This window comes from Cricetulus griseus, chromosome 2 (assembly GCF_003668045.3).
Source record: "Cricetulus griseus strain 17A/GY chromosome 2, alternate assembly CriGri-PICRH-1.0, whole genome shotgun sequence".
Taxonomy (NCBI): domain Eukaryota; kingdom Metazoa; phylum Chordata; class Mammalia; order Rodentia; family Cricetidae; genus Cricetulus; species Cricetulus griseus.
The window spans coordinates 178374124-178398723 of NC_048595.1; the positions used below are offsets into that span (position 1 = coordinate 178374124).

General features: G+C 49.5%; 1 protein-coding gene across 4 annotated transcripts in view; it reads left to right on the forward strand.

Annotated features, from left to right (window-relative positions):
* Positions 1 to 24600, forward strand: part of Ndst1 (N-deacetylase and N-sulfotransferase 1) — a 60274-nt gene that overhangs the window by 31477 nt on the left and 4197 nt on the right. For 3 of the 4 annotated variants that reach the window (XM_035440131.1, XM_027402825.2, XM_027402826.2), the window contains exons 2-13: positions 2517 to 3446; positions 8079 to 8573; positions 11382 to 11469; positions 12843 to 12997; positions 13763 to 13948; positions 14798 to 14926; positions 15613 to 15795; positions 16976 to 17072; positions 18318 to 18441; positions 20015 to 20189; positions 23251 to 23421; positions 23838 to 23947. In XM_035440131.1, the coding sequence (XP_035296022.1) occupies positions 2934 to 3446; positions 8079 to 8573; positions 11382 to 11469; positions 12843 to 12997; positions 13763 to 13948; positions 14798 to 14926; positions 15613 to 15795; positions 16976 to 17072; positions 18318 to 18441; positions 20015 to 20189; positions 23251 to 23421; positions 23838 to 23947 (2426 nt within the window). In that variant the 5' untranslated portion in view covers positions 2517 to 2933. Of the gene's footprint in view, positions 1 to 2516; positions 3447 to 8078; positions 8574 to 11381; positions 11470 to 12842; positions 13002 to 13762; positions 13949 to 14797; positions 14927 to 15612; positions 15796 to 16975; positions 17073 to 18317; positions 18442 to 20014; positions 20190 to 23250; positions 23422 to 23837; positions 23948 to 24600 lie in introns of those variants that run through there. The other variant, XM_027402828.2, reaches the window with a different exon arrangement.

Consider the following 24600-nt stretch of genomic DNA (forward strand, 5'->3'; position numbering starts at 1 on the left):
AGCAGCTCACAACTATCTATAACTCCAGTTCCAGGACATCTGACACCCTCATACAAACATACATGCAGGCAAAACACCAATGCACATAAAATAAAAATAAATTATACATTATTTTTAAAAATCCATTCTGTGTTTGTATAATGGTGTGTGTGTGTGTGTGGATGATAACATGTGCTGGTGCAGACTTGTGCATTCCAAAGCGTGTCTGTGGAGGTCAGGGAATAACATTCCGGACTTGGTTCATATTTTCCATCTTTCTTTTCTTACTTGAGACAGGGTCCCTGGGTGTTGCTGTTGCTCTTCTGCATACTCTAGGCTAACTGGCACACAGCTTCTTGGGGCTTTTGCTATCTCAGCCTCCTCTCTCACTGTAGGAGTGCTGCGATCACAGATGCACACTGCTGCAGCTGAAGGCTTGTGAGGGCCATCAGGCTCGCTTATCAAGCACTTTGATCCGCTGAGCCATTTCCCCAGTCCCTTCAGATGGATTTTTAAGTGTGTATACAAAATGATGGGTTTCATTATGACATTCAATACATCTGTTTCATTATATTTTATTCTTTTAAAAAAATATGTGTACATGGGACTGGAGATTTGGCTCAGCGGTTAAGAGCACTGGCTGCTCTTCCAGAGGACCCAGTTTCAATTCCCAGCACCCACATGGCAGCTCACTGCTATCTGTAGCTCAAGTTCCAGGGTATCTGACACCTTCACACCAGTGCACATAAAATAAAGTTAAAAAAAACGTGTACATGAATTTTAATTTTTAAATTTATTTTATTATGCATATGAGTATTTTTCCTGTATGTATGTCTTTGCACCATGTGTGTACCTGGTGCCCACAGAGAGGCCAGAAGAGGACATTAGATCCCTGGAACTGAAGTTACAGATGTTGTGATCTGCCATGTGGGTGCTGAAAATAGAACACTGGTCTCTGGTAGAGCAGCCAGTGCTCTTAACTGCTGAGCCATCTCTACAGCCCTTGTGCTTTATTTTATTTGTCCCTCCCTTTCCTTCCCTCATTCCCCACCCCATCTTTCTTCTCTCATGGGGGAATCTTTACATACTTCTGCAGTGATTACATCCAGACTGAATTCCTACAAGTATAGCTCTTGCAGTCTATCGCATGGCCCCATGCTGAACACATCAGAGTCTTGGGCCTAGGAAGAGATTAGCAATCTTTACCCACAACTCCAACCCCCAGATTCCCAGTTCCCCATCTGGTGCCTCAGCCCAGTTTGTCTCACTTCCTTGATTGCTGGCCCATGTGGAGAGCTTTCTAATCCGAAGGCTGCCCTGTGGGAAGGTACTTCTTGGTTTGGTGGTTTTCACTCATGTATTGGGGGCTGGAGGGTGGTGTCCAGGGCTGCTGTGGGAACATGGGGATTGGAGCCTTTGCACTGCATGTGTGGTCTCTGCTTGCTTACTCTTTCCAGAGAGAGATGGTGTTCTGGCTTGGGCCTCCTGCTGGGGCTCAGCTGGGAAAGAGAATCTAGAGTTGTGTCTGTTTGCGTGGATAAGGCCTAGTGTAGAGGAAGTCTTTGCCTGTCCCATTGGTCCTCAGGGTAGGTATTTTTGGTCACCTGGTGTCCAGGGTTGCCAAGCATGTACCTAAGGAAGAGAGAGATTCATGGTTGCATCTCAGGAAATGTCTACTACCCCTGTTTCTGAGTGTCCTTGTGTCAGGCCCCTTGGGCACATTTGTTCAATCAGTCCTCATCACAGCCCAGTTTGGAAGGAACCTCACAGTGTGAGTTCACTGATGCTTCAGTGGTAGGGTAGTGACTTCCTACAGGCTTTTGTACACTGCTCTGGGTTGGAGTCCTGCTCTGGTTGCTTCTGTTAGTGACTGGGGTTGCTGGGGTCACTCAGGAAGGACTGGCAGAGAGAATGAAAAGCAGAAGGTAGGAAGCAGTAAGGGAGTGGACAGGAGAATGTGCTGTGTGGTCCTGATGCAGGTACTTTTCCTCCCATGCCTTGCAACTGTTCAGTGTCACATTTTGCTTCTGGATTTGTTTTTTTTTTTTTTTTTTTTTTGATACTGTATTTGGTTTTTGTGTATGAATGTTTCCCCTGTGTGTATGTATGTGTGCCATGAACATAGTGGTGAGCCTCCATGTAGGTGGTGGGAACTGAATCCGGGACCTCTGCAAGAAAAACCAGTACTTTTAACCTGAGTAATGAGGTCACTCTGAGCCATCAGTCCAGCCCTGCTTCTCAATTTTTCTTGGCCTAATAATAATGAAAACTAACAGCCACCATTGGTAGATGCTTCATTAAGTACACCCCTAGTGATTTCTATGCATTGTTGGCCTTCATTTTCCAGTTCCTTATGGTATGGCTACCTTTGTTGTTTGCTTTGTTTCCCACATGGGGAGACTGAGGCTCACAGAGATAAACCAGTGTCAGGTTGGGTGGCAGTTCTTGAACATGAGCTCACCTTACCAGGACCTGTGTTTCTATGGTCAGCTGGCCCTGAAAGCCCTACTCCTCTGACTGTCTGCTTTTCTCCCTAGCTGCCCAGCTATCACCCTGTGGGCCCAACTGGAGAAAGTGAGCAAGAGCAAGCAGCAAGCAGCATGCGGCACCCCCTGGCTGGCCCATTGTCATCTGACCTGCTGTTGACCACCCCCAGGAGGCCCTGACGCCCTGGGGCACTTTTGCTCTGCACAGGACCACGTTGGGGTTTGCCATGGTGACATAAAGGGGTATAGAAGAAGGAAGGAGCAAGACCAGCCTGTAGACTGTGTCCCTGGCTGGGAGAAAGGGCCAGGGGCCCCGATCCTTCTCTCCACTGCCCTTTGAACTTGAACGTCTTACTTCCTAAGTCTCTGCATTTTTCAGTCAGTGGACAACTCTTGGGCCTCCTGTGTGAGGCCTTGAAGGGGCCAGGCCAGGCTGGGCCTCTGCTGGCTGAGATCTTGGGGGCCAGGATGCCTGCCCTGGCGTGCCTCCGGAGGCTGTGTCGGCACATGTCCCCACAGGCTGTCCTTTTCCTGCTGTTTGTCTTCTGCCTGTTCAGCGTCTTTGTCTCTGCCTACTACCTATATGGTTGGAACCGGGGTCTTGAGCCCTCGGCAGATGCCTCCGAGTCCGACTGTGGGGACCCACCACCTGTGGCTCCCAGCCGGCTCCTGCCCATCAAGCCTGTGCAGGCGGTTGCCCCCTCCCGAACAGACCCACTGGTGCTGGTATTTGTGGAGAGCCTCTATTCACAGCTGGGCCAGGAGGTGGTGGCAATCCTGGAATCCAGCCGCTTCAAGTACCGAACAGAGATTGCACCTGGAAAGGGGGACATGCCCACACTCACTGACAAGGGCCGTGGCCGCTTTGCCCTCATCATCTATGAGAACATCCTCAAGTATGTCAACCTGGATGCCTGGAACCGGGAGCTGCTGGACAAGTACTGTGTGGCCTATGGTGTGGGCATCATCGGCTTCTTCAAGGTATTCAGGAGCAGGTGTCTGTCTCTACACTTGTTAGTCAAGCACCTGCCAATTCACACTGTAAAATGAGTGCAGTGGTAGCACTAAGCTCCTAGGCTTATCATGAAGGTTAAATGGGTTCCTGCTTCCTGCTGATGAATGCTTAATAAGTATTTGGAGGCATTGAGTGCAGGGGCAAGAGGGTTGTCACTCACCTGAGGCAGTGGGGAGTGAAGTTTGTGTTTCTCACAAACCAGAGCCATTTGCATTAGGAGGAAGGAGAAAGGAATCCCAATTTGAAGGTGGGAAGCTGCTCCCGGCTTTGTGGAGTTCCTAACACCACCCCTGGGATGGCAGTTGGGGTCATTGCTTAAAGCTTGTCATGGAAGGTCTGCCCTTGAGGAGAGGGACCTTGGATATAGGTCATGAAAGATGAATGCAGGCACCAGCTGGGGACCTGACTTGGGGGCTTTGGGGGACACTTGTTTACTGGATGTTTCCAGTATCCTGGGCCCTGTACTAAGTACCCGTGCATAGAGTAATGGAAACGGACAAGTCCCTGCTTTCCCAGCGCTGACATTTTAGCATAGTAGGGATGGAGTGGGCCACTGGAAGCACGGAGGTTGTGGCAGGTGTAATAAACATAAAATGGAGGGAAGGGTATTCGAGAGTGGTGTGGGGGCCAGTGCTGAATTCTGTGGTCAGCCAGGAAAGTTGTCCCCTCTGAAGTGTCCTGGAGGGGCTGGGAAGGGCATAGGGCTCTTGCATGGTGTGAGTACCTAGAGCAAGGAGTGGGGTCAGGCAGAAGGTGTTCATGTCCCACGCTGCTCTGCACATTGTTCCTTTGTTTGGTGCTGGGAGGGCTGCTTTAGCCCAGGCTTCCTACAGCACTCTCTTTCATGCACTAATGCAGCAGGAGGCTCTGACTGAAAAGGGATAGTGAGTCAAAACACCAAAGGCCCTTAGAAACCCTGCAGTAGGGCGGCCCAGTATGATTTGTTTTCCAGCCAGCTTGATCTCTTTCACAGAGCGCCCTCTGGGGAACACTGGCCTGGTTTATGGCTTCACAGAAGCACAAAGTTAGGCTGGCTCCATTGTCTCTGTGCGTTTTTCTTTTCTCCTGTACTGTATCCCCTTTCCTGCCATGGACTTCATTAAGGGTGATTCAGAGCCCCAGGCCTGAGAAGCATCAGAACGGCTGACGTTTATTGAGAGCTCCTTCAGTGCCATTTGCTGCCTTCCTGCTTCACATAAATTAACTTACTGCTCACTAATAAGCCATTTTCCAAGGCAGACAGAGGGTATGGCGATTTAAGAGAAGGGAAACTGAGGCAGAGAGAGGTTAAGAAATGTGTTTAATGCCAGGTGATGGTGGCTCATGCCTTTAATCCCATCACTCGGGAGGCAGAGACAGGTGGATCTGAGAGTTCCAGGTCAGCCTGATCACAGAGTGAGTTCCAGGACAGCCAGGGCCACACAGAGAAACTTTCTTGAAAAAACAAACAAAACAACACAACAAAAAGAAACGTATCCAAGCTCACACTCCTGCCAAGATTCAAGTTCAGAAGTCCCCAAGCCATAGGCTCGATCTTTCTAAGGTTTATGAGTCTAGGAGCTGACTTGTTTACTTAGTGGAAGTCTGTCAGAAGCCCTGCATTGTATACTAGTCTCCTCTAGGCCTGGGGCATTGAACACAGTTAAAGCAACAGAGTTTGGACCCTGTGTAACTCCAACTCCTGGCATATGGTGAATATGAGGTCCATTGAAGAGCGAGGTCATGTGCTCAGTCTCACTGGGGTCAGTGGCAAACGTAGCTCTTCCTGCCCTGTTGCATAAGTCAAGACTCCTGGATTTTGAGTTGAAGCTTGTGAGTTCGGTTAGAATGCACGCCTCCTGGTGGTTGAGGCACACCACTGCTCTTCTGCAAAGGCTGGCTTCTATGCTGTGCCTTGGACTTGTCAGACTCAAGTGCCTGTGCCAGGGCTCAAGTTGCATCTCTTTCAGGTTCTCAAGGCAGGGTGAAACCACAAGTTTAAAAGTCCAGACTCTGAGTCAAATCTTTATGAAACTTAGAAGCAATGCGACCTTGGCCAGGATGCTCAGCTAGTGAGATGAGTTACAGCTCCTGCCTCTAGACCATGCTAGAAGCAAGACAGTTGAGGGAAGCACCAAGAATGAGGCCAGCACCTGGAGTCACTCCATCAGTGACATCTAGGGTGGTGTGTCTACTCCAAGTTCAGCAAACACAGCAGCTGCACTTGGTCTGTGGTTCTGACACTGTGCCCCCAGGAGTTCTTGAGGTGGGGGTTGGATCCTCACCTGTGCCATTCCTAACACTGTCACACATCAGCCTTGCAAGCAGATGGCATGCATCTGAATGCACCGAGGGCTGGTGAAGGCCACCTGACCTTTCAGTAACCAGCATGTTGTTTTGCATGCTGTCACATAGAGTAGGCACTTTGTTTTCAGATAACGGGATTCAAGAATTAAGTGGCTTTACCAGAGTGACATAGTTAGTATGCCACCCAGCCAAGATTCAACAATCAGCGTATTGCTTCTAAGTGGATGACCTCAGAAGACTGCATAGGAAGAAGCTGACTAGAGATCCACAGAAAGGATGTAGGGTTTCTCAGGATGACTTGTCTATGCTAGGCCTTCACATCCCACTCCTTGCTCAGGCTCTTCCTATGTCAGAGTGACCCCTGTCTCCTTAGTGCTGAGGAGTAGGAAGAAGGACCCTGTGACAGGGCCAGCATCTCCAGTGCCTGAGCCCTCTGTTCCCTTCCCTGGCTGCCTGTGGTGGCTATGTTGGCCTGACTTCTTCCTCAGTGGTGCTGGGTCTAAACAAGCCACCAGCACTTCACAACAAGCTTAGAGCCAGGACTTTGAAATGGGATCCTTGAGCTCCAGTGTCTGCAGTGGGCCCCCAGGTCTCAGCAGTGGTAGACAGGGCCTGGTGTGTCTTGGGTTCCTTCATAGGTCACACTCTGAGCCAGTGATGACTGAGGGTGGTGGGGGCCTGGGAGCCTGAGGAGGGTGTCTCTGAGTCTGGGTCTCAGTCTCTTGCCCCTCAGCCCTGAGGCTGGCTCAGGATGGAGACTTGGCAGGCACTCCTAGCATTCAGAGATCCAAAATGGTTCCTTATCACAGTTTACAAAGCCAGGCCCCTGCAGAGGCTTTGGGAATGAGAAAAGACCCGACTGTTAAGATTAGTGAACAGCTTCCCGTGGGCAGACTCAGCTCTGCACCTGGCACAAGGCTCAGACTAAAACCTTCCATCTGCTCTGTGTTCAGCTTGTGCCCAGGCATGGTGCTCACCAGGGCAGTCCCACAGGTGTCCAGTAGGTGAGCCTCCTTCCTTCTCCAGATGCAAACTGGAACCTGTGACTGCGTTCAGAACCCTTGGGTAGTCTTTGACAGCTCCCCCAGTGGCCCTCCTGCCTCTTGTCCTTTCTTGATCACTCTGGCTCCTTGATATTTCTTGATCATGCTGTGCTTTCTCTTGCCTCAGGGCCTTTTCACTGGCTATTCTTAGGACTTGACCTCTACCTCCTCCTAGTTGGTCATTCTGTAGCAGGCTCCAAAGGCCTCCTGAGGCTGCTGACTACCCAGCAGGGGCTGGTCTGCAGCTGTGACCTTTCCCATGCAGGTATACCATGTTTTATTTTTATTGATGGCTGTCTCTCCTTCCTGCTTGACTCAAAAGGGAGACAGTCACATCTGCTTTTCTCGCTTTACACAGTTTCCTGTTTGTCTTTTTTCTCACTGTACCTCATTAAATACTTATAATGTCTGGTACAGTAAGTAGCTGTAGACTGATAAATTAACCCTGGAACCCACAGCTATCAGGTGCTAGGTATTGATAGCTATCTGTTCCTCTTTCATTCTTAAAAGTAGTTACTCATCAAATGAATGTGTGTTCCTGCTGGGTGTCAAGGATCCACAGTAAGAAATATAGCCTTGTTTTCAAGTAGGCACAGGGTGGTAGGAAGGAGCCTCCGAACCCAGTGCAGCAGCTGAAGCTTTGCCATGATCCCAGGGAGGCCACTGCAAGAAGCAGGTATATGTGTTCGGTTTTGAAGGATGAACAGGAGTTTACCATCCCCAGAGGAGATGATAGATAGAACTAGTATAGGAGCAAGGATAAATGTACTATATCTAGAGTCAGATGTCTGGAAGGGTAGAGGAAGGCATGAAGGAGTGGTGTAGACCAGGGAAGTGGAGATGGAGTACAGGGAATGGGGGCAGCAGCAAGTCTCAGGAGGAGGAGGAGGAGGAGGAGGAGGAGGAGGAGGAGTAGGAGGAGGAGGAGATAAAGATCATATTACTATCAGTGGTGGCCAGTGGACAAGAGAGCTGCCTTTCTGTGTGGGAGGGCAGCCTGTATGTGTGTGTGTCTGTGTGTGTGTCTGTGTCTGTGACTGTGTCTGTGTGTGTACATGTCTATGTGTGTGCATGTCTGTGTCTGTGTGTGTCTATGTGGATGTGTGGCTGTGTGCACACATGTGCTGTGTGTGTGTCTGTGTGTGTGTCTGTGTCTCTCTGTGTATATTTAGTGAGGGATATGGTAGTTCTTGTGAAGTTGTAAACATTGTTGGCATTACTGCTCCCAACTTTGCCTGACAGCTGTTCTCCTACCCCACATTGCTGTAGGCCAATGAGAACAGCCTGCTGAGTGCACAGCTCAAAGGCTTCCCTCTTTTCCTGCATTCGAACCTGGGCCTAAAGGACTGCAGCATCAACCCCAAGTCCCCACTGCTCTATGTGACACGGCCCAGTGAGGTGGAGAAGGGTGTGCTGCCTGGCGAGGATTGGACTGTGTTCCAGTCCAACCACTCTACCTACGAACCAGTACTGCTGGCCAAGACGCGCTCCTCCGAGTCTATCCCACACCTGGGTGCAGATGCTGGCTTGCATGCTGCACTGCATGCTACTGTGGTTCAGGACCTGGGCCTCCATGACGGCATTCAACGTGTGCTGTTTGGCAACAACCTCAACTTTTGGCTGCATAAACTTGTCTTCGTGGATGCTGTGGCCTTCCTCACAGGAAAGCGCCTCTCACTGCCTTTGGACCGATACATCCTGGTGGATATAGATGATATTTTTGTGGGCAAGGAGGGCACACGCATGAAGGTGGAGGATGTGAAGGTAAGGAGGGTCTTGGAGTACCTCATCCGGCCACACCCCCATCTGTGCCTCTTGTGCTGTTATTTGTAGACCCATTGGTCCTCACTTCAGCCATTTGCTTTTTTATTGTGCGCAGGAGGCATCTATGAAGTTAAATATGGAGAGATTTTTGCATGTGTATTCTGGAGTTCAGGAGGAAGAGACAGACCCAGGCAGAAATAAAAAGTATCTGGCTAGGGTTGTAATCTGCCTCTTAACCCAGATGTGATTTTAACTCTTCAGAAATGTTTGTGGTTACCAGAGCTCCCACAAGATTCTTCAGGATAAGATCCCAAGTCACATCCACTATATATGGATAGTGGGATGCTGATGTTCTAGGATTCTGAAGCCATTTACCAAATTGTTTGTGGAAGCTTGTTACAGACACAGGGTTGCATACACATGTGAGCTGCAAGAAAGAAGTGCGCCAGGGGACAGTCTTTAGGATACAGTTGTCCTTTAGTCATGGAACTTACTGGAGACTTTGCAGAGGAGACAGCATCAGTGTGGGTTGCCACCACAGAGGGCAAACATAACAATAAAGCAGATGGAGACAAAACAGGGGATTAAGTCCCTGGAGCTGCTGCCTGCTGACTGGGTATCCTCTCTCAGGAGATTAACAGGGCTAGAGATGTATTAGCACCAGACACAGACCGCTTTGATGCTGCAAGAGGCTTTAGACAGTGTAGCAGGCACTCTGCCTGAGCAGTGCAGACCCATTGGAGTTGTCTTCCTGATCTTGAAACCTCTGGAGGGGTTGGCCCAAGGTCTAGAAGGAAGGTTCCTCTGGGGTTGTGGCCTTGTCCTGCTCAGAAATGAACTGTGCCAAGAGGAGCATGGTGGATGGTGACTCTGACTAGGTGACTTGGGAAGTCTCATCCTGACACTGAGCCTCAAGTAAGGGAAACTGCCAGGGAGAGGCTCAGGCTGTTGGCTACATTAGGCTTACATAGTGGTGCCTGGCTGAGGTGGGAGAAGGGCATGTCAGCACCTCCCTCCCCTATTTGCCACAGCAGACCTAGGCTGTGTTGATCTGCTTTTATGCACAGTGCTACCCCTGACACTTCTCAAGTGTTCTGTTGACGATAAAGCTCATTCCAGCTGAGCCTTCCTGCAATCATCTTCATGCAATGCCATGACCAACCCCAGCAAAGCAGATAACCCTGTTGCTTGCTTGGCACACTCTTCTAGTGGTCCAGGCTTCTATCCATTGTAGTCTAGGGAATGCCTGAGAGACTGTGGTCCAGGTACCCTCTAGCTACCAGGCTCATCATGTCCTCTGTGAGCATTGATCCAGGGTTGCATACTGTAGCCCAGGCTAGTCTGGACTTCATTTGCCTCAGCCTCCTGAATACTCTGCCTAGTTTTTAGCACTCCCCCCTTTTATTTTTTCTTTTGGATACATTCTCATGTAGCTCAGGTTGGCCTTGAACTCTTAATCCTGAATGCTGGGGTTATGGACATGTGTTACCAGGCCTGACTCCCTTCCCCCATTTCTGAGGAAGAGGCAGTGCAGCAGCAAAGAGCTATGCTTGTAGAAAACAAGACCCTGTCTTCCATGCACCTGGCTCAGGCAGACTGCAAGTGCTTCTTTGGCAGGTACTTCCCCTTTAACATCCTTCTGAGTCTGAAAGGCAGAGCAGTTTCCACTTTAGTACTAAGCACAGCTGTCAATTGACCTTACTTCAGAACTGTCACTGTCACCTCATTAGCTTGTGCCTTTCTGGCCATACACTACAGTTTCTGTAGTCCCAACAGAATTTGAATATCTGGGGTTTGACGAGTGCTAGTCTTTTTGCTCAGCCATCTTTGTGTGTTACCTCACTGGATCTTGACAGCAGCTGGTGAAGAGGTATAAGTTCCCTTTTACAGAGGAGGCCTCTGTGGCTCAGAGAGATGGAACAGCTTGCCTCAGGCTACATGGCTGGACCATGTGTCTGTCAGGCAGTGATTAGACTTGGTTGGACGCCCGAGGTAACAGTCCTGCCTGAAAGTGGGCTTCTGGAGGTTTCCTCAAAGTACAGTCCTAACCTAGATGTCAGCCCCATCCATGGGATTCCATGGGATTCCATGGGTGCTACATGTATTCACACAGGAACACTGGCACACAGCACAGAGTTTGTCCTTGGAAGAGCCAGGATCCTTTGATCTAGTCTTGCATTCCCAGAGAGGAAAATTCTTCATGTGATTCCCCGGGGGAGGAAAATGCCTTCATGTGAAGACTTTGGTGCCCGTGATGCTAGTGACTGCAGACATGACTGTAGCTCTCACACTTTATCACTTTTTTATCACAAGTTGTGCAGTTTTACAGACTGAATGAATCTCACTTGTCTGAAGAGCCCCATGAGGACAGAGATCTGGTCCCCTTTTGTAGTTAAGGCCTAGAGAAATTCAACAGCTCTTCAGGCATGCATTGCTGAGCCAGGCTGGAGCTCAGGGCTTTTCAAGCCAGATAACATCTGGTGTAGGAGGTGGCAGGGGACTGGCTTGTTAGGTGTGCAGCCTGGGCTGCCCCATGGAGCTCATGCTGAGATGGTTCCTTGTGGTTTAGCCCTGCTGTCATCTGCTTGATGTTCCTAGCATTGGAGCAAGGGCCTGACACTTGCATTTTGGGGGGCTGTGCTGGAGATGGAACCTCAGCCTCAGGCATGAGGCAGATGCTCCATCACAGAGCGACATTACCAGCCCTGTGGTGGGTCTTGTTCTAACAGGATACCCCTCAGATGCTCAGTAGGAGTAGTCTAACCTGACCCCCACCCCTCACTGCTGCCTCTCCTCTGCCTCTCCTAGGCCCTGTTTGATACACAGAATGAACTTCGTACACACATCCCAAACTTCACCTTCAACCTGGGCTACTCAGGGAAATTCTTCCACACAGGTATGTGGTGGTTTACCCCTGCCCTCCACACAACCTCTTGGGCTTCTCCCAGCCCCCGTCCCCCCCCCACCCCCCGTTGCTGTTACGAGGGCACCAGATATAGTGGGTGGGGATGGGGAGTGACTCCAGAGTTCATGGTCTACAAGGGACATCCCAGAAGAAGGCATTTGGGGACAATATTATAACAGCAACAAGGTTTCCATATGCCTGGCAGCCTGTGCAGTCTTCTTTCTCCTATCTCCTCCTCACCCTAACCTTTCAAAATGATTTCTACTCATAAAAGATATTAGTTGAATTAAAAAATGGTTAGCAGATGATGGTGGTGCATGTCTTTGATCCCAGCACTCTGAAAGCAGAGGCAGGCAGATATCTGTGAGTTTGAGGCCAGTCTGTTCTACAAAGCAAGTTCTAGAACAGTCTGGGCTGTTACACAGAGAAACCCTGTTTCAAAAAATCAAAAAAGAGAGAAGCTTTTATTACATTTTTTATTTGCCGTGTGTATACATATGTTTGTGTTCATATTGCCATAACATGTGGAGGTCAGAGGACAACTTGGGGGTTGGTTTTCTCCTTCCACTATATGGATTCAGGGGACTGAACTCAGGTTGCGAGGCTTGGCCATTTCATTGCTGAAATGGCAATGCTGAGCTATTTCAGTAGCCAGAAATGGGCTGAATTTTAAGAATGTTATGGAAGTATATAGCATAGAAAGTGAAAGCACGAATGACTGTCCCGCCCCACCATGACCACCAATATCCTGTCTGCAGTAGCAGGAATGAGGTTGAGGGTTCTTCCAGGTTCCTCACATGCTGGGCAAATGAAAGGGAACCAGCCCTTAACTGATTCAGGTCTACAGTCCTCAGAGAGGATAGCTTCTGGAGTTTTAGGCAGGGCCACCGTAGTCAGCAATAGGTTGAGGTTGAAAATGTGCAAGATGACCCAAAGGTACCTGAGAGTGTGCTACTGCATTTTGTGTTCTTAGTCCTTAGCAGATCAGAGGTGGCTGTAGTTGGACCTCTGAGACAGAGGTTTAAGCCTCCTGTATCCACCCAGAACTTGTGCAGGCTAGTGGGCAAAAGGGCATGTGCCCATTTTGGGTCATTGGAATAGGATGAGGGTAAGCATGTAAGAGACAGAAGAAACGCTTGGGGTTGTTGACTTCAAACAGCAAGAGCCAACAGAGGAGATGGTGTGACCAAGCCACTTATTGAGGCAGGGGCAGTCCAGGCTACCCCTGTGTCTCCAGTGCCAGAGCTCAGTTGACTCTTCCACAGCTTCTACAGGGCCCCTGGCTGAATATTCCATCTGTAGTCAGGGGCTGGGTTGGAAGGCTGCAGCCCAGCTGTGCTGAGCACTCTATGTCACTGCCATAGGCACCGATGCTGAGGATGCTGGGGATGACCTGCTGCTGTCCTACGTGAAAGAGTTCTGGTGGTTCCCCCACATGTGGAGCCACATGCAGCCCCACCTCTTCCACAACCAGTCTGTGCTGGCTGAGCAGATGGCCCTGAACAAGAAGTTCGCTGTCGTGAGTAAGATTCCCTATGGGACAGAACTGGGGGGACCAGGGGCTGGGCTGGGATTCACTGACCTCTCAGTACTGTTGCAGTCAGCTTGATAGATCTGATTCTGTGCCAGGGTCTGGGGTGAGCTGCCTTGATAGCCACCATTTTCCGGACACCTCAAGAGAGCAGTCCCTCTTTATAGACAAGAAACAAACTCACTGGGCCTGGTGGTTCATGGCTGGAATTCCAGCGATTGGGAGGCAGAGGCAGGACGATCAGTTGCAACCAGCCTGGGCTACATGAGATCCTGTCTCAAAACAACAAAAACCAAAAACCCAAATAAAAGAAACTAAGACTCAGGAGGTCACCTGAGGACTCATGTTGAGGCCTGTTCATTTCCTGGGCCCAGACTCCTGCCTTTAGGCAGGATAGGACCTCTGGAGAGCTGGCAGAGGTACTTAGGAAAAGAGAGATGCACAAGAGACCAGCTTGGACACACTGGCCACCAGGAGACAACAGGAACATGAGTCCTGAGCTAGGTGCCAGGCATAAGCACTGAATGAGAGGCAGGACACTCCAGCCTACATTTCTGCTAGTCACTCGCTTTGAGATTCTGAGTCCCTCCCTTTCTGTTCCAGACCTCAGTTTCCCCATCTGCACCTAGAGGCTCAGATCACATGCTCTGCCATTCTAGTCTTTTGACTTTTGTTTTGTGTTCTATAAAAGAAAAACAAGATCCAAAGAGAAAGACCCCCATTCTCATCTTGCCTGGGTCATCCTCTCCCCAGGAGCACGGCATTCCCACAGACATGGGGTATGCAGTGGCACCCCATCACTCCGGTGTGTACCCCGTGCATGTGCAGCTGTACGAAGCCTGGAAGCAGGTTTGGAGCATCCGTGTGACCAGCACAGAGGAGTATCCCCATCTGAAGCCTGCCCGCTACCGCCGTGGCTTCATCCATAATGGCATCATGGCAAGTGGCTGGAGGGGCATGGTGGGCATTGTTGTTATGGGGCTGCACACTGTTCTGGGAGGCATGGCTGCAGCTGACTGACTTAAGGATGTGGGGCAAGTTTCTGCTGCTGTTCTGCCTTGGAGGCTCCATCATAGGAAGGGCAGATTGCTGTCCTTCTTAGCTTCTGTGACAGGATCAGGAAACCTATCTCCCTTCCTTCGTTCCCTCGTTCCTTCCTTCCTTCATTCGTTCCTTCATTCATTCCTCCGTTCGCTCGTTCCTTCCTTCCTTCCTTCTTTCCTTCCTTCCTTCCTTCCTTTGTTCCTTCCTTCCTTCTTTCCTCTTATATATCTCTCTCTCCTTCCCCCCCCCCCCTTATTTATTTTGAGACAGGGCCTTATAGCCCAGGCTCACCCTGGGATTCATGTTAACTCTGGGCATGAGGTAGTTATAAGACCTGCTCATTCATTCCCTGTTCTTAGAGCCTGGTTTCCAGAAGGAAGACAGACAACATGCAGTTACATCAGTTCGTGACTATTAGTACGATAGCTGAGGCTCTGGCACTGCCTGCAATGTCATGTTAGAGGGTCAGAGACCCTCACTGCAAACGGTACAAGTTTCTGGAAACTCCCATGTTACTTTTGGACTGCTTATTTTGTGTAGAGAATAAGGCAAGGGCAGTGGTTCACCTAGGGAGTATTACAGGCTGCAGAGCCCTTGGGATTGGGATGGACTCCCAGGAGTGGGGCTATGTGGCCTCAAAGGGGAGCATCTTTCTGAGGAGGCCTAGTCCTTCTCCTGAAGAAGCAACCTTCCTTTCTGGACCATGGCTGAAGATACTATGGTGCCTTTACTGCTTCCTCTCAGGTCCTCCCTCGGCAGACCTGTGGCCTCTTCACACACACCATCTTCTACAATGAATACCCTGGAGGCTCCAGTGAGCTGGACAAGATCATCAATGGGGGCGAGCTCTTCCTCACTGTGCTCCTCAATCCTGTGAGTGCTCTGCAGCCCAGGGCTGGTACAAGGAGGGGTGCTGATGGCCTGTCTGTAACCCAGGAGGCTTCCTGAGCTTGGGAAGAGTGGGCAGGTTGGCATGGGGGCCTGGAAACTGGAAGGTCCATTGTCTAGTTGTGGCACTGGGCTCCTCTGTGTGACCCAGACAAAAGCATCGGTGTTTTCTCTTTTGTAATTGTGCACTTCTATATAGAAATATTAGCACTTTTTGTTTGTGTTCTCTTTCTATTCTCTCTGTGTGTACATGTGTGCACGCTCACACGTGCGCACACATGCACATATACACACCATACACATTTCACGTGAACTTTTCTGGGCCTCTCTTTTCTTATTTGTAAGGTGGAGCCAACTGTTCTAACATTGTAAAATGAGCAATGTGTGTGTTATTCTCAGCCTTGTGGACTGCATACTCCTCATTCTATGTACACTCCCTGTCCTGATTTATAAAACAGTGCAAATATCTCCTGCCCAGGCCAGCTTCCTGTCCTAGGCCTGTAATGTCAGGTAGACCTGGGTTTTCCTTGGCTGAACACAGCTCAAGGTCACACAGTTTGTTGATAGTCTCAGTGTACCTTGCCCTGGGTATCGGTGACTAGTCACAGGTGGGGGCAAGGGTGACTCAGAAGCTGACCCAGACTCACCTCCCTCTCCCTTCCCTGGAATAGATCAGCATCTTCATGACGCACTTGTCCAACTATGGAAATGACCGCCTGGGGCTGTACACCTTCAAGCACCTGGTGCGCTTTCTGCACTCTTGGACCAACCTGAGGCTGCAGACACTGCCCCCCGTGCAGCTGGCCCAGAAGTACTTCCAGATCTTCTCTGAGGAGAAGGACCCACTGTGGCAGGTGGGCAGAGCAGCAAGGTGCCTTGCTACAGTAACATACCTTTTGTTTTCAGCATGTGCTCCAGGCATGTGCTCAGCAGGGCTCTAGGCTTAGCCATCACACTTTACACTCCCTCAGCAGTGTGAGCACACTCCTGGGCATAGGTGCAATGTACACCTACATGTATACAGTCTATGCCTCATCCCTACCCATAAACCTGTGTGCATGCACACTCATACACAGCCTTGGAAAAGAGCTTCTAGCAACTGTGGGTAAGGGCTGGAGAAATAGCTCAGTGGTTAAGAGCACTGGCTACTCTTCTAGGGGACCCAGTACTCTTACACAGACGTATGTTCTGACAAAAACACCAATGCACATTAAAAAAATAATTCAAGACCAAAAAACTTGGGACAAGACTAGTGTAGGTAAAGTATAGAGAGTGTCTGCCCTGCCTAGTGGCCACTCATGCCATCTCCTTCAACTGCGGCAGGCTCTGAGCTACTGGTAAAGGGGCTGAGGGAAGCTTTGGGGCAGTGCTAGGGAAAATCTATACCTAAACTACTAAAAACTGGAGGCAGAAGCTAGACTCAGGCCAGGGATCCACACACTTACTCCTGGGCCAAGTTTGGCTTGTGGTCTGTCTTCGTAAAGAAAGTTTTGTTGGCACCCAGTCACGCTTCTTGTGTGTCTGTCTGTGCCACTTTTGTGTCACTGCAGCAGAGACCAGAGAGCCTACAGTGTTTACTAAACATTTCCCACAGGGAAAGTTTGCTGAACCCTGGATTCAGACATGGCTTGTGCAGTCAAAGTCAACAAGTGCTTGTGAGTTCCTGTTAGTGATGAGCACATAGCTGGCCATTTTCCAGGCTTGATGGGATTGTAACACTAACCAGAAATGGTCCCTATTTGTTACAGAGTGGTGTTGGGAGGTGAGGATGCAGCAAGAGCACAGGATGAGGATGCAGCAAGTGCTGGGCATGGTGGTGCATGCCTTTAGCTTAGCACTTGGGAGGCAGAGTTGGATAGATCTCAATGAGTTTGAGGCCATGGTTTACATAGTGACTTTCAGTCCAGTCAGGGTTACATAGTGAGACCCTAGTTTCAAACAAACAAACAAACAAACAAACAAAGACAGCCACAAGTGGAGGGAGTTCATTCAGGATCTCAGGCCTCCTTCATATCCTCTCCATTGCTGTTTTAGGATCCTTGTGAGGACAAACGCCACAAAGACATCTGGTCTAAGGAGAAGACATGTGACCGCTTCCCAAAGCTTCTCATCATTGGCCCCCAGAAAACAGGCAGGTCTCTTGACCCTTGACCCAGCTTCCCCCACTGCCTGTTATCTCAGCCACAGAATTCTGGGGACCATCTTGATCAGGTCTCAGTCTTAAATATTCAATCTCCTTTTACCAGAAATGGTAGCAACATGGGGACACATATGAATTGCCTGTCATTGTGGGGGTGGAAAGCAGAGGGAGATGTGGCATTTATTTTGAACCATAGCCTCAGAGAACACCCCCAACACCTCCTAGGAGCCTCTGAGACAAGGCAGGAAGGATGTCTAGAGCACCTACTTTGCAGATTTGAGCAGTGCCAGGCAAAACTGGGTCAGTGCAGAAAGGCCTGATCAATTAGTCATGTCTGTCAGAAAGACTCACTGGCACGATTGCTAAGCATTTGCCATCCACTCAGTTCTGTGAGGGGAGGTGGGTGTTCCTTTTTTACAGACAAGAACAGGGGCACAGAAGTTAAGTGACTTTGGGCATCATAGTTGGGAAGTAATAGTTCTGGGTCTTGAGACCTGATCTCTGTGACCCTAAAGCTTCGCAGTCACTAAACTTCAGAGTGTCTCCTGGGATGTGCTGTCACAGAGAGCACCTGGAGAATGAACAAAGGGTCCTCTCAAAGAGGAGGGAGGGGACATGATGGGGAGGCACCAGCAAGAAGGGCTAGTAGGCCTGGGTATCCTGGTTTCTGGCCAGTTTCATACTGGCCAGGCATCATGCCACATGCCTGTAAATCCTGAAAGCTGAGGCAGGCAGACCATGAGTTTGAAGTAGCCTGTGTTACATATCAGGACCTTGTCAAAAAGCAAAGCAAGCAAACAAAAAACAGCAGTAAAAAGAAGTGAAGATACCCAAGAGTTCCCCATGAACAGACCAGGAAGATTGGTGCTTCCTTGTCCTGGGCTGTTACTAGGTTCCCATGCGGACAGAGGCCAAGAGCTAGAAAAGACAGCAGGAAGCGCCTAGTTCTGAGACTCTGAGGAGACAGGTACCTGGGCTGGGAGTGTGGTAGCAAGTCCTTGTTCAGTGATGAAGAATGCTGTAATCGATGCATGGTGTCTGGGAGGGCTACAGGGACCAATGATCATGAATAGACTGTGTTTAGTGTACCTTTTATTAATACTCATGAGGGAACTAAGACTCCGGGAGGGAAGGGGTTTTCCCAGGCCCTCCCAGTGACTAGGGAAGACAGGCCCAGAATGTACTCTTGTCTTGTTGGGGGTTGGGCTGAGGTCTAAGCTGCCCGCACTCTCATAGGCACCACGGCCCTGTACCTGTTCCTGGGCATGCACCCGGACCTCAGCAGCAACTATCCCAGCTCCGAGACCTTTGAGGAGATCCAGTTTTTTAATGGCCACAACTATCACAAAGGCATCGACTGGTAAGTGGCCTTCTGTCTCCAGCAGGACAGGAAGGCCATCATGGAGCCAGCTGGAGTGGCTGTTGTAGCCACATCAGGAAGCAGCTGGTGCTTGCTCACACACAGCTGAAATTCCTGTAAACAGGGACAAGGCTCAGTGACCGTTGAGTCATGTTGCAACAGTGTTGTGACAAACAGGACACTGGATAAAGAAGCCCTTTGCCCAGGGTCAGAGCTAGCTGGAGTGGACATCTAGCCCCTCCCTGACTGCACAGAAACATAGAGTCCTCAAGTGGGGAGGTTTGCACCCATCTGACAAGTCAGTGATAGTAGGGTGTTCCGACTGGCTTTTCCTATGCCCCTGGCCAACTACTGGAAGAGGGGTTCATGTGGGCGTCTAGGAGCAGAACTTTCCCAAGAGGGCTAACTGTATAGGGGCTAACAAGGGCTGCTGTTACCCTCCAGTGTTTCCATTTGTGTCTTTCCTGCCTTTATAAAGCTCATGTGAGCATGTTCTGCCATTATGTATTATTAATTAATGGGTTCCCTGGGTGCAGAGATTATGGGCCTTTGTGTTTGCCTTTTGCTATTTTCCTCCACATTGTTTTCTTTCATTTGTCATATATCATCTGTCCATGTTTATCCATCTTTCAGTCTATATTTTTAACAAGTGTATCCTCTTACCTAAAATCCTTTGTGGCCAGATGTCTTAGTACAAGCCAGTGTGTTTGGGATTTTAGAAAGGAAATGTGTAGCAATACCCCCCATTCTGCCTGGGCTACAGGTTGCCCCACCACACACTCACATGTGGATGGGAGGTAACTGTGGGGAGACTTCTCCCAGGATGGTTAAGGAGTTGGTTGCTGGATACTACAAGCTTAGGAAACAAGGTGTTACAGATGGAGAAAGTTGGTCCAAAACTGTTAGGCTGATTTCTTAGCCCCATCCCCAAGACTTTGGTTTTATAGGTAGGTCTGGGGTGGGGTATGAAGGTCTGATAGTTCCTAGGGAATTCTGTCCCTTGGGACTACTGAAGAAATATGTACTTTGAATTAGGGTGTACTTTGTTTACTTTTCAGTATCTCCATGAAGGTCTGTTCTGTGTGGGTGGGAAGCTGTGCTCATCCACAGCAGTCTAGAGATGGGGTATGAGTGGCAAAGGGTAACTGGAAAACACTATCCCAGACCCAGAGGTGGCAGAGGACATCATCTCCTTGGACTTGTCCTTCCTGGATGGGAGTCACTCTGAGTCTAGCTTATCCCCAGAGACAGAGAGTTCAGGGCCAGCAGGTTATCTGTGGAGATGCACAGCCCCTTCCCCAGGCCCTGCAACCCACAGCTCATGCTTAAGAATCTCCAGGCATTTGAGTCTATGATGCCCACCAGAAAAGAAATAAATTTGGAAAAGGAGACTTCCAAGTGGCAGCTCCTCCCCAAGCCCCCATCAGAGGCAGTCTTTGCTGGTCGGGACAGTGTGCCTTGTTTTGTTTTTGAGGAAATTCCACCTTAGGGACCCCCACCCTGTCACACTGCCTTTCTGGGGACCCTGGCTTATGAGATTTGGCCTTGAGCTCTGCCTCTGGGCTTCCTACAGGTACATGGAGTTCTTCCCTATTCCCTCCAACACCACCTCTGACTTCTACTTTGAGAAAAGTGCCAACTACTTTGATTCAGAAGTGGCACCACGGCGGGCAGCTACCCTGTTGCCCAAGGCCAAAATCCTCACCATCCTCATCAATCCGGCCGACCGAGCTTACTCCTGGTACCAGGTGAGTGAGTTGAGGCTGTGTCCCGAGCAGGGTGCAGATCTGCATACATTTACTCACCAGCACTGAAGAAGCACCACTGTGTTTGGCCCTGGGCACATCACCTGGTATGTGATGGGTGACAGTAGTCTTGCCTTTGTGATGCTTCTGGTCTGGTGGCAGTGACAGGCAGAATTGATGCTGAATGTTGTCTTCTCTCTAGCTGCCCACTCTGAAGGCTTCACATGGGTCCTGTCTTGAACTCTTGATAGCCGTAAGAGGCAGAAGCTGAGTGGACTTAAAGACAGCCTAGGTCCCAAAAGCAGCCATCTGGGTTATGCTTGCTAGGGTTTCCTACCCATGAGGGGTAGCTGGGAGTGGGGACTCAGGCAGGATGAACCCCTCCTAGGGGGTCTAGGAAGGCAGCTCCCACTTGGGCTGTAACAGAGACCTCCCTATTGCCATGGCAGGTGTGTGCTCCAGGGCTTCTGGAGTTTCTGTTCCTGACTTGACTTCTACATGCACTCCACTGGGCTCATGGAAGTGCTTCTCACCCTGGCATGGGACTAGGAGGGGTTTTCCTCTCTCATCTTCCTGCTCTTTCTTGGGAATATGTCATGCTGCAAGCACTGTCTGTGTGGCCTTGGTGCCTGAGGCTACTTTTCTGGTCTACCTGCATCAAGCCATCAGACTGGGTTTGACCTTCATGCTGTGGGTCTCAGCCTTTGGGTACCTGGGAAGTACACACTGCCCGGTGTGTACTTGGGGAGCTTCTTTCTTCCTAGACACTTTCAGTGAGTGGGTCTTTGCCACCTTCTGAACCTCCTCACCTAATGCTGTAGTGACTGCGTCCTGGGGCCTCTCTGAATCCTGTGTAGTGTGCAGGGTTCCTCTCTTCCTCTAGTCCCTTAGAACTCGCATCCTGAGTCTGTAGTGGCGAGGAGCTCTCTTTTTCTTGTTCTCTAGGATGCTGGTTTATACATTTTCTTGCCATTTCCAGGAGCTTTGTCTTTATGGGAAACCCAGAGGGCAGCAGCCAGTCTCCTTCCTCTGTGGGTACACCTCCTCCAGCAAAGCATGGATGGCTAGAAGGCTGCTCTCATGAGTCCAGTCAGTCCTGTTTGGTACTTATGACAAAACAACTTTGCTGCCTCCCTTGAAGTGCACAGTGGTTTTCTAGAAAGCAGACAAGGGAGTGTGTGTGTGTGTGTGTGTGTGTGTAGGGCTCCTTTACACAGGTTTCATGTGGTGTAGTGGAGTTCTCTAAAGAAACAGAACCTATAGAACGAATATGTATATAAAGAGTTTGGCTACATGACAGAGTCTGAGTAGACTAATAATGACTGTCACACACTGGAGTGGCTGAGAACTCAGCAATCCCAGTCTGTCACTGAAGGCCTGTAGGATTGCTGGAGAGCTACTAGTCTTCAGTTCATATTTGGAAGCCAGGGCTGGAGAGATGGCTCAGAGGTTAAGAACACTGGCTGCTCTTCCAGAGGTCCTGAGTTCAATTTCCAGCATTTCCATGATGGCTGACAACCATCTGTGATGAGATCTGGTGCCCTCCTTTGGCATTCAGGCAGACATGCAGGCGGTAAGCTGTATACATAATAAATAAATCTTTAAAAAAAAAAAAGTGTGGGAAAACACATTTGGAAGCCAGAAGAAGTTGAGTTCTGATATAAGGGAAGGAACACAGCAACAGTAGTAGCAGCAGCAACAGGGTAGATGAACTTGCCAATGAGAGTGAACACAGATATGCAAAAGCCAAGCCTTGTTTTTCCAGCTCTTTTTATCAAGGCTGCCACTGGGAGGTGCTGCCTACATTTAGTGTGGGTCTTCCCACTTTAGATAACCTGATCAAGAATCCCTTTTGGGTATTCCTTGCTGCTTGCCTGATAGTTTATTACAGATTACATCAAGTTGACAACTAAGATTCATCATCACATGTGGCATTTTGAATGCAGGTCTTATAAACCTAAGGCCTAATTCTTTCTCCTGTCTATGATCGAGGGAGCAAGTGCCAGAAGGAGAAAGAGGCTGCTTCATTCTAGGCGAATATAAGAAGGTACTGGGAGGAGAGGAAGGGAGCTGGGCTTTCTTTCAAAAGTCAGGAGTAGCAGAGGTTGTCCTATACATTTATATACATTACTGCCTGTCTGCCCTGCCCTGAGCTGAGCATGATTCTCAGTGATGAGCAGGGTCAGTTAGCATGGGCAAGTGCCTGGCCTCTGACTCTGAGATCTGCTGATGGCTTACAGCATTACAGGCAGGTCAACCTGACATTTCCCCCTTCTGTGATTTCTGTCAGTCCATCCAGTGTCTATGAAGGACAGTGTTGTTTTTGGTGGAAGAGACTTTTTTTGTCCTTTCTAGTAGGTGACACTCTGTTTTGGCAAGGACAGGGGCTTTGAATGCAGGGCTTGGAGCAGGTATTTGCCTCTAGCTGGCATTTGAGAATATGGTTGTGTTTTTATTTTATTTATCAATAGCTGTTTTCTATATGTAGCAACTGGTTCTGGTTTTCCATTTTATAAAGACCATGTCAAGGGTTTTCTTGTTGGAGTTTTAGTAAATGGTTGTAAAAGGGAAAAGTGGGGGCTGGGAATATAGCTCAGTTGGTAAAATGCTTGCCTAAGGCTCTGGGTTTGATCTCTGCACTACACAAAACTAGATGTGGTGACACATGCCTGTAATCTTAGTGCTCAGAATGCAGAGGTCGAAGAATCAAAAGTTCAAGGTTACAAGGCCATCCTCCGCTATACACAGTGAATTTGAGGCCAGCCTGGATATTATGAGACTGTGTCTCAAGAAATGGGAGTCAATGTGAAGAAAGCCACATTGATGTTGGTATTTGCTGGTTAGCAGGTCCCTGGAGTGGCAGGAATCTCAGAGACTATGCCAATGAAGAACATTTGGGATGCTGGTGTAGTGTATCTCCTACCTTGCAAAAGTTGTGGAACTCAGGGCTCTGAAGTTGATGACTCTGAGGCTAAAGCAGTGAGGCAGAACCAGGACATAAACTTAGGCCACCTACTTGCTTCTGTCTACCTGTGACGCACCCATCTTCTTCCCTTGCCTGCAGCACCAGCGAGCCCACGATGACCCAGTGGCCCTAAAGTACACCTTCCATGAGGTGATAACAGCTGGCCCTGATGCATCCTCAAAGCTGCGTGCCCTCCAGAACCGTTGCCTGGTCCCTGGCTGGTATGCCACTCATATTGAACGCTGGCTCAGTGCCTTCCATGCCAACCAGGTAGCTATCTTCCTTGCCTCTTGGAGAAAGGAGTGGCTTTAGTTTAAGGGGACCTGGAAAACCCTGTGGTGGGAGGGCAGCTAGGAAAGAGGAGGAGCCACGGTGTGGTGGTTGAGGGTCGGCAGGGTTAGATCATAGGACATCTTTTAGAGAAGCCTTGAATCTGGAGGCTGCAGTCAGTACACTGTAGGGATGTGAGGAGCTGCGATGCCAGCTTAAACTCTGGGAGAGAGTAAGGTGGGGAGCTGGTAGTGAGCAGGGATACCTTTGTAGAGGATGTCAGGAGTAGGGGGTGATGTCTAGATGCTCAAGGCCCTGTGTTTTCAGCCAAGCCATTCTTGCTGCAGTGGCGTGGACAGTTTGCCACTGGGATGAAAGCAAGTCCAGATAGCCATTCTCCCTTTCCTTGTCTCCAGATCCTGGTTTTGGATGGCAAACTGCTTCGAACAGAACCTGCCAAAGTGATGGACACGGTGCAGAAATTCCTCGGGGTGACCAGTACCGTTGACTACCACAAAACCTTGGCGTAAGTGTTGCCTTGGTCTTTGCATAAGGCAATTTCCCTGGCCCAGAATCTGGGCCAAGGAAACAAAGGCTTGAATGACTGGAGGAGACCTAGGGTTGACTCAAGTTAATAAGGAAACATGCAGCTCTTCTCTGATGGTGACTCTAGCAGAAAAGCAAATGTAAGATGCTTAGATCCTAACACCACCTCTTTGGCCTAAGGAAAAAGGAACGAAGGCTCTCCTCTGCTCAGCCCACCTTGGATTCTCTTCAGTGAAGTCTCTCTTATCTAAGTGAGGTAGCTCCCACAGTAAGCATCAGTCTGGGTTGCAGGGGCTTGGGTCTGGGGAGACTGCCTCCCATACAGGTGGCATTTTCAGTCCCAGGAGGAGTCCCAAGAGGAGGAGGAATAAACTTACCCTCATTGGCTGCTTTCTTGGGGTATTTCCTCCTCACTGTCAAGGATATTGGAGATGGAACAGAGGCGGTACCTCCTGTGGAAGCAGGAAACTACAACACTTCTGAGTGTAGGCTGCTTTATCACTGATACTTGGTTAGGACCATCTTGTTTTGTTTTCTTCATCTCTGAGTTCTATGACTTTCGACAAGTTTTGGAACCTCTAGGTTTTGGAACCTCCACTTGTCATTCTGGGGGTGGGGATAAGGAGGGTAACT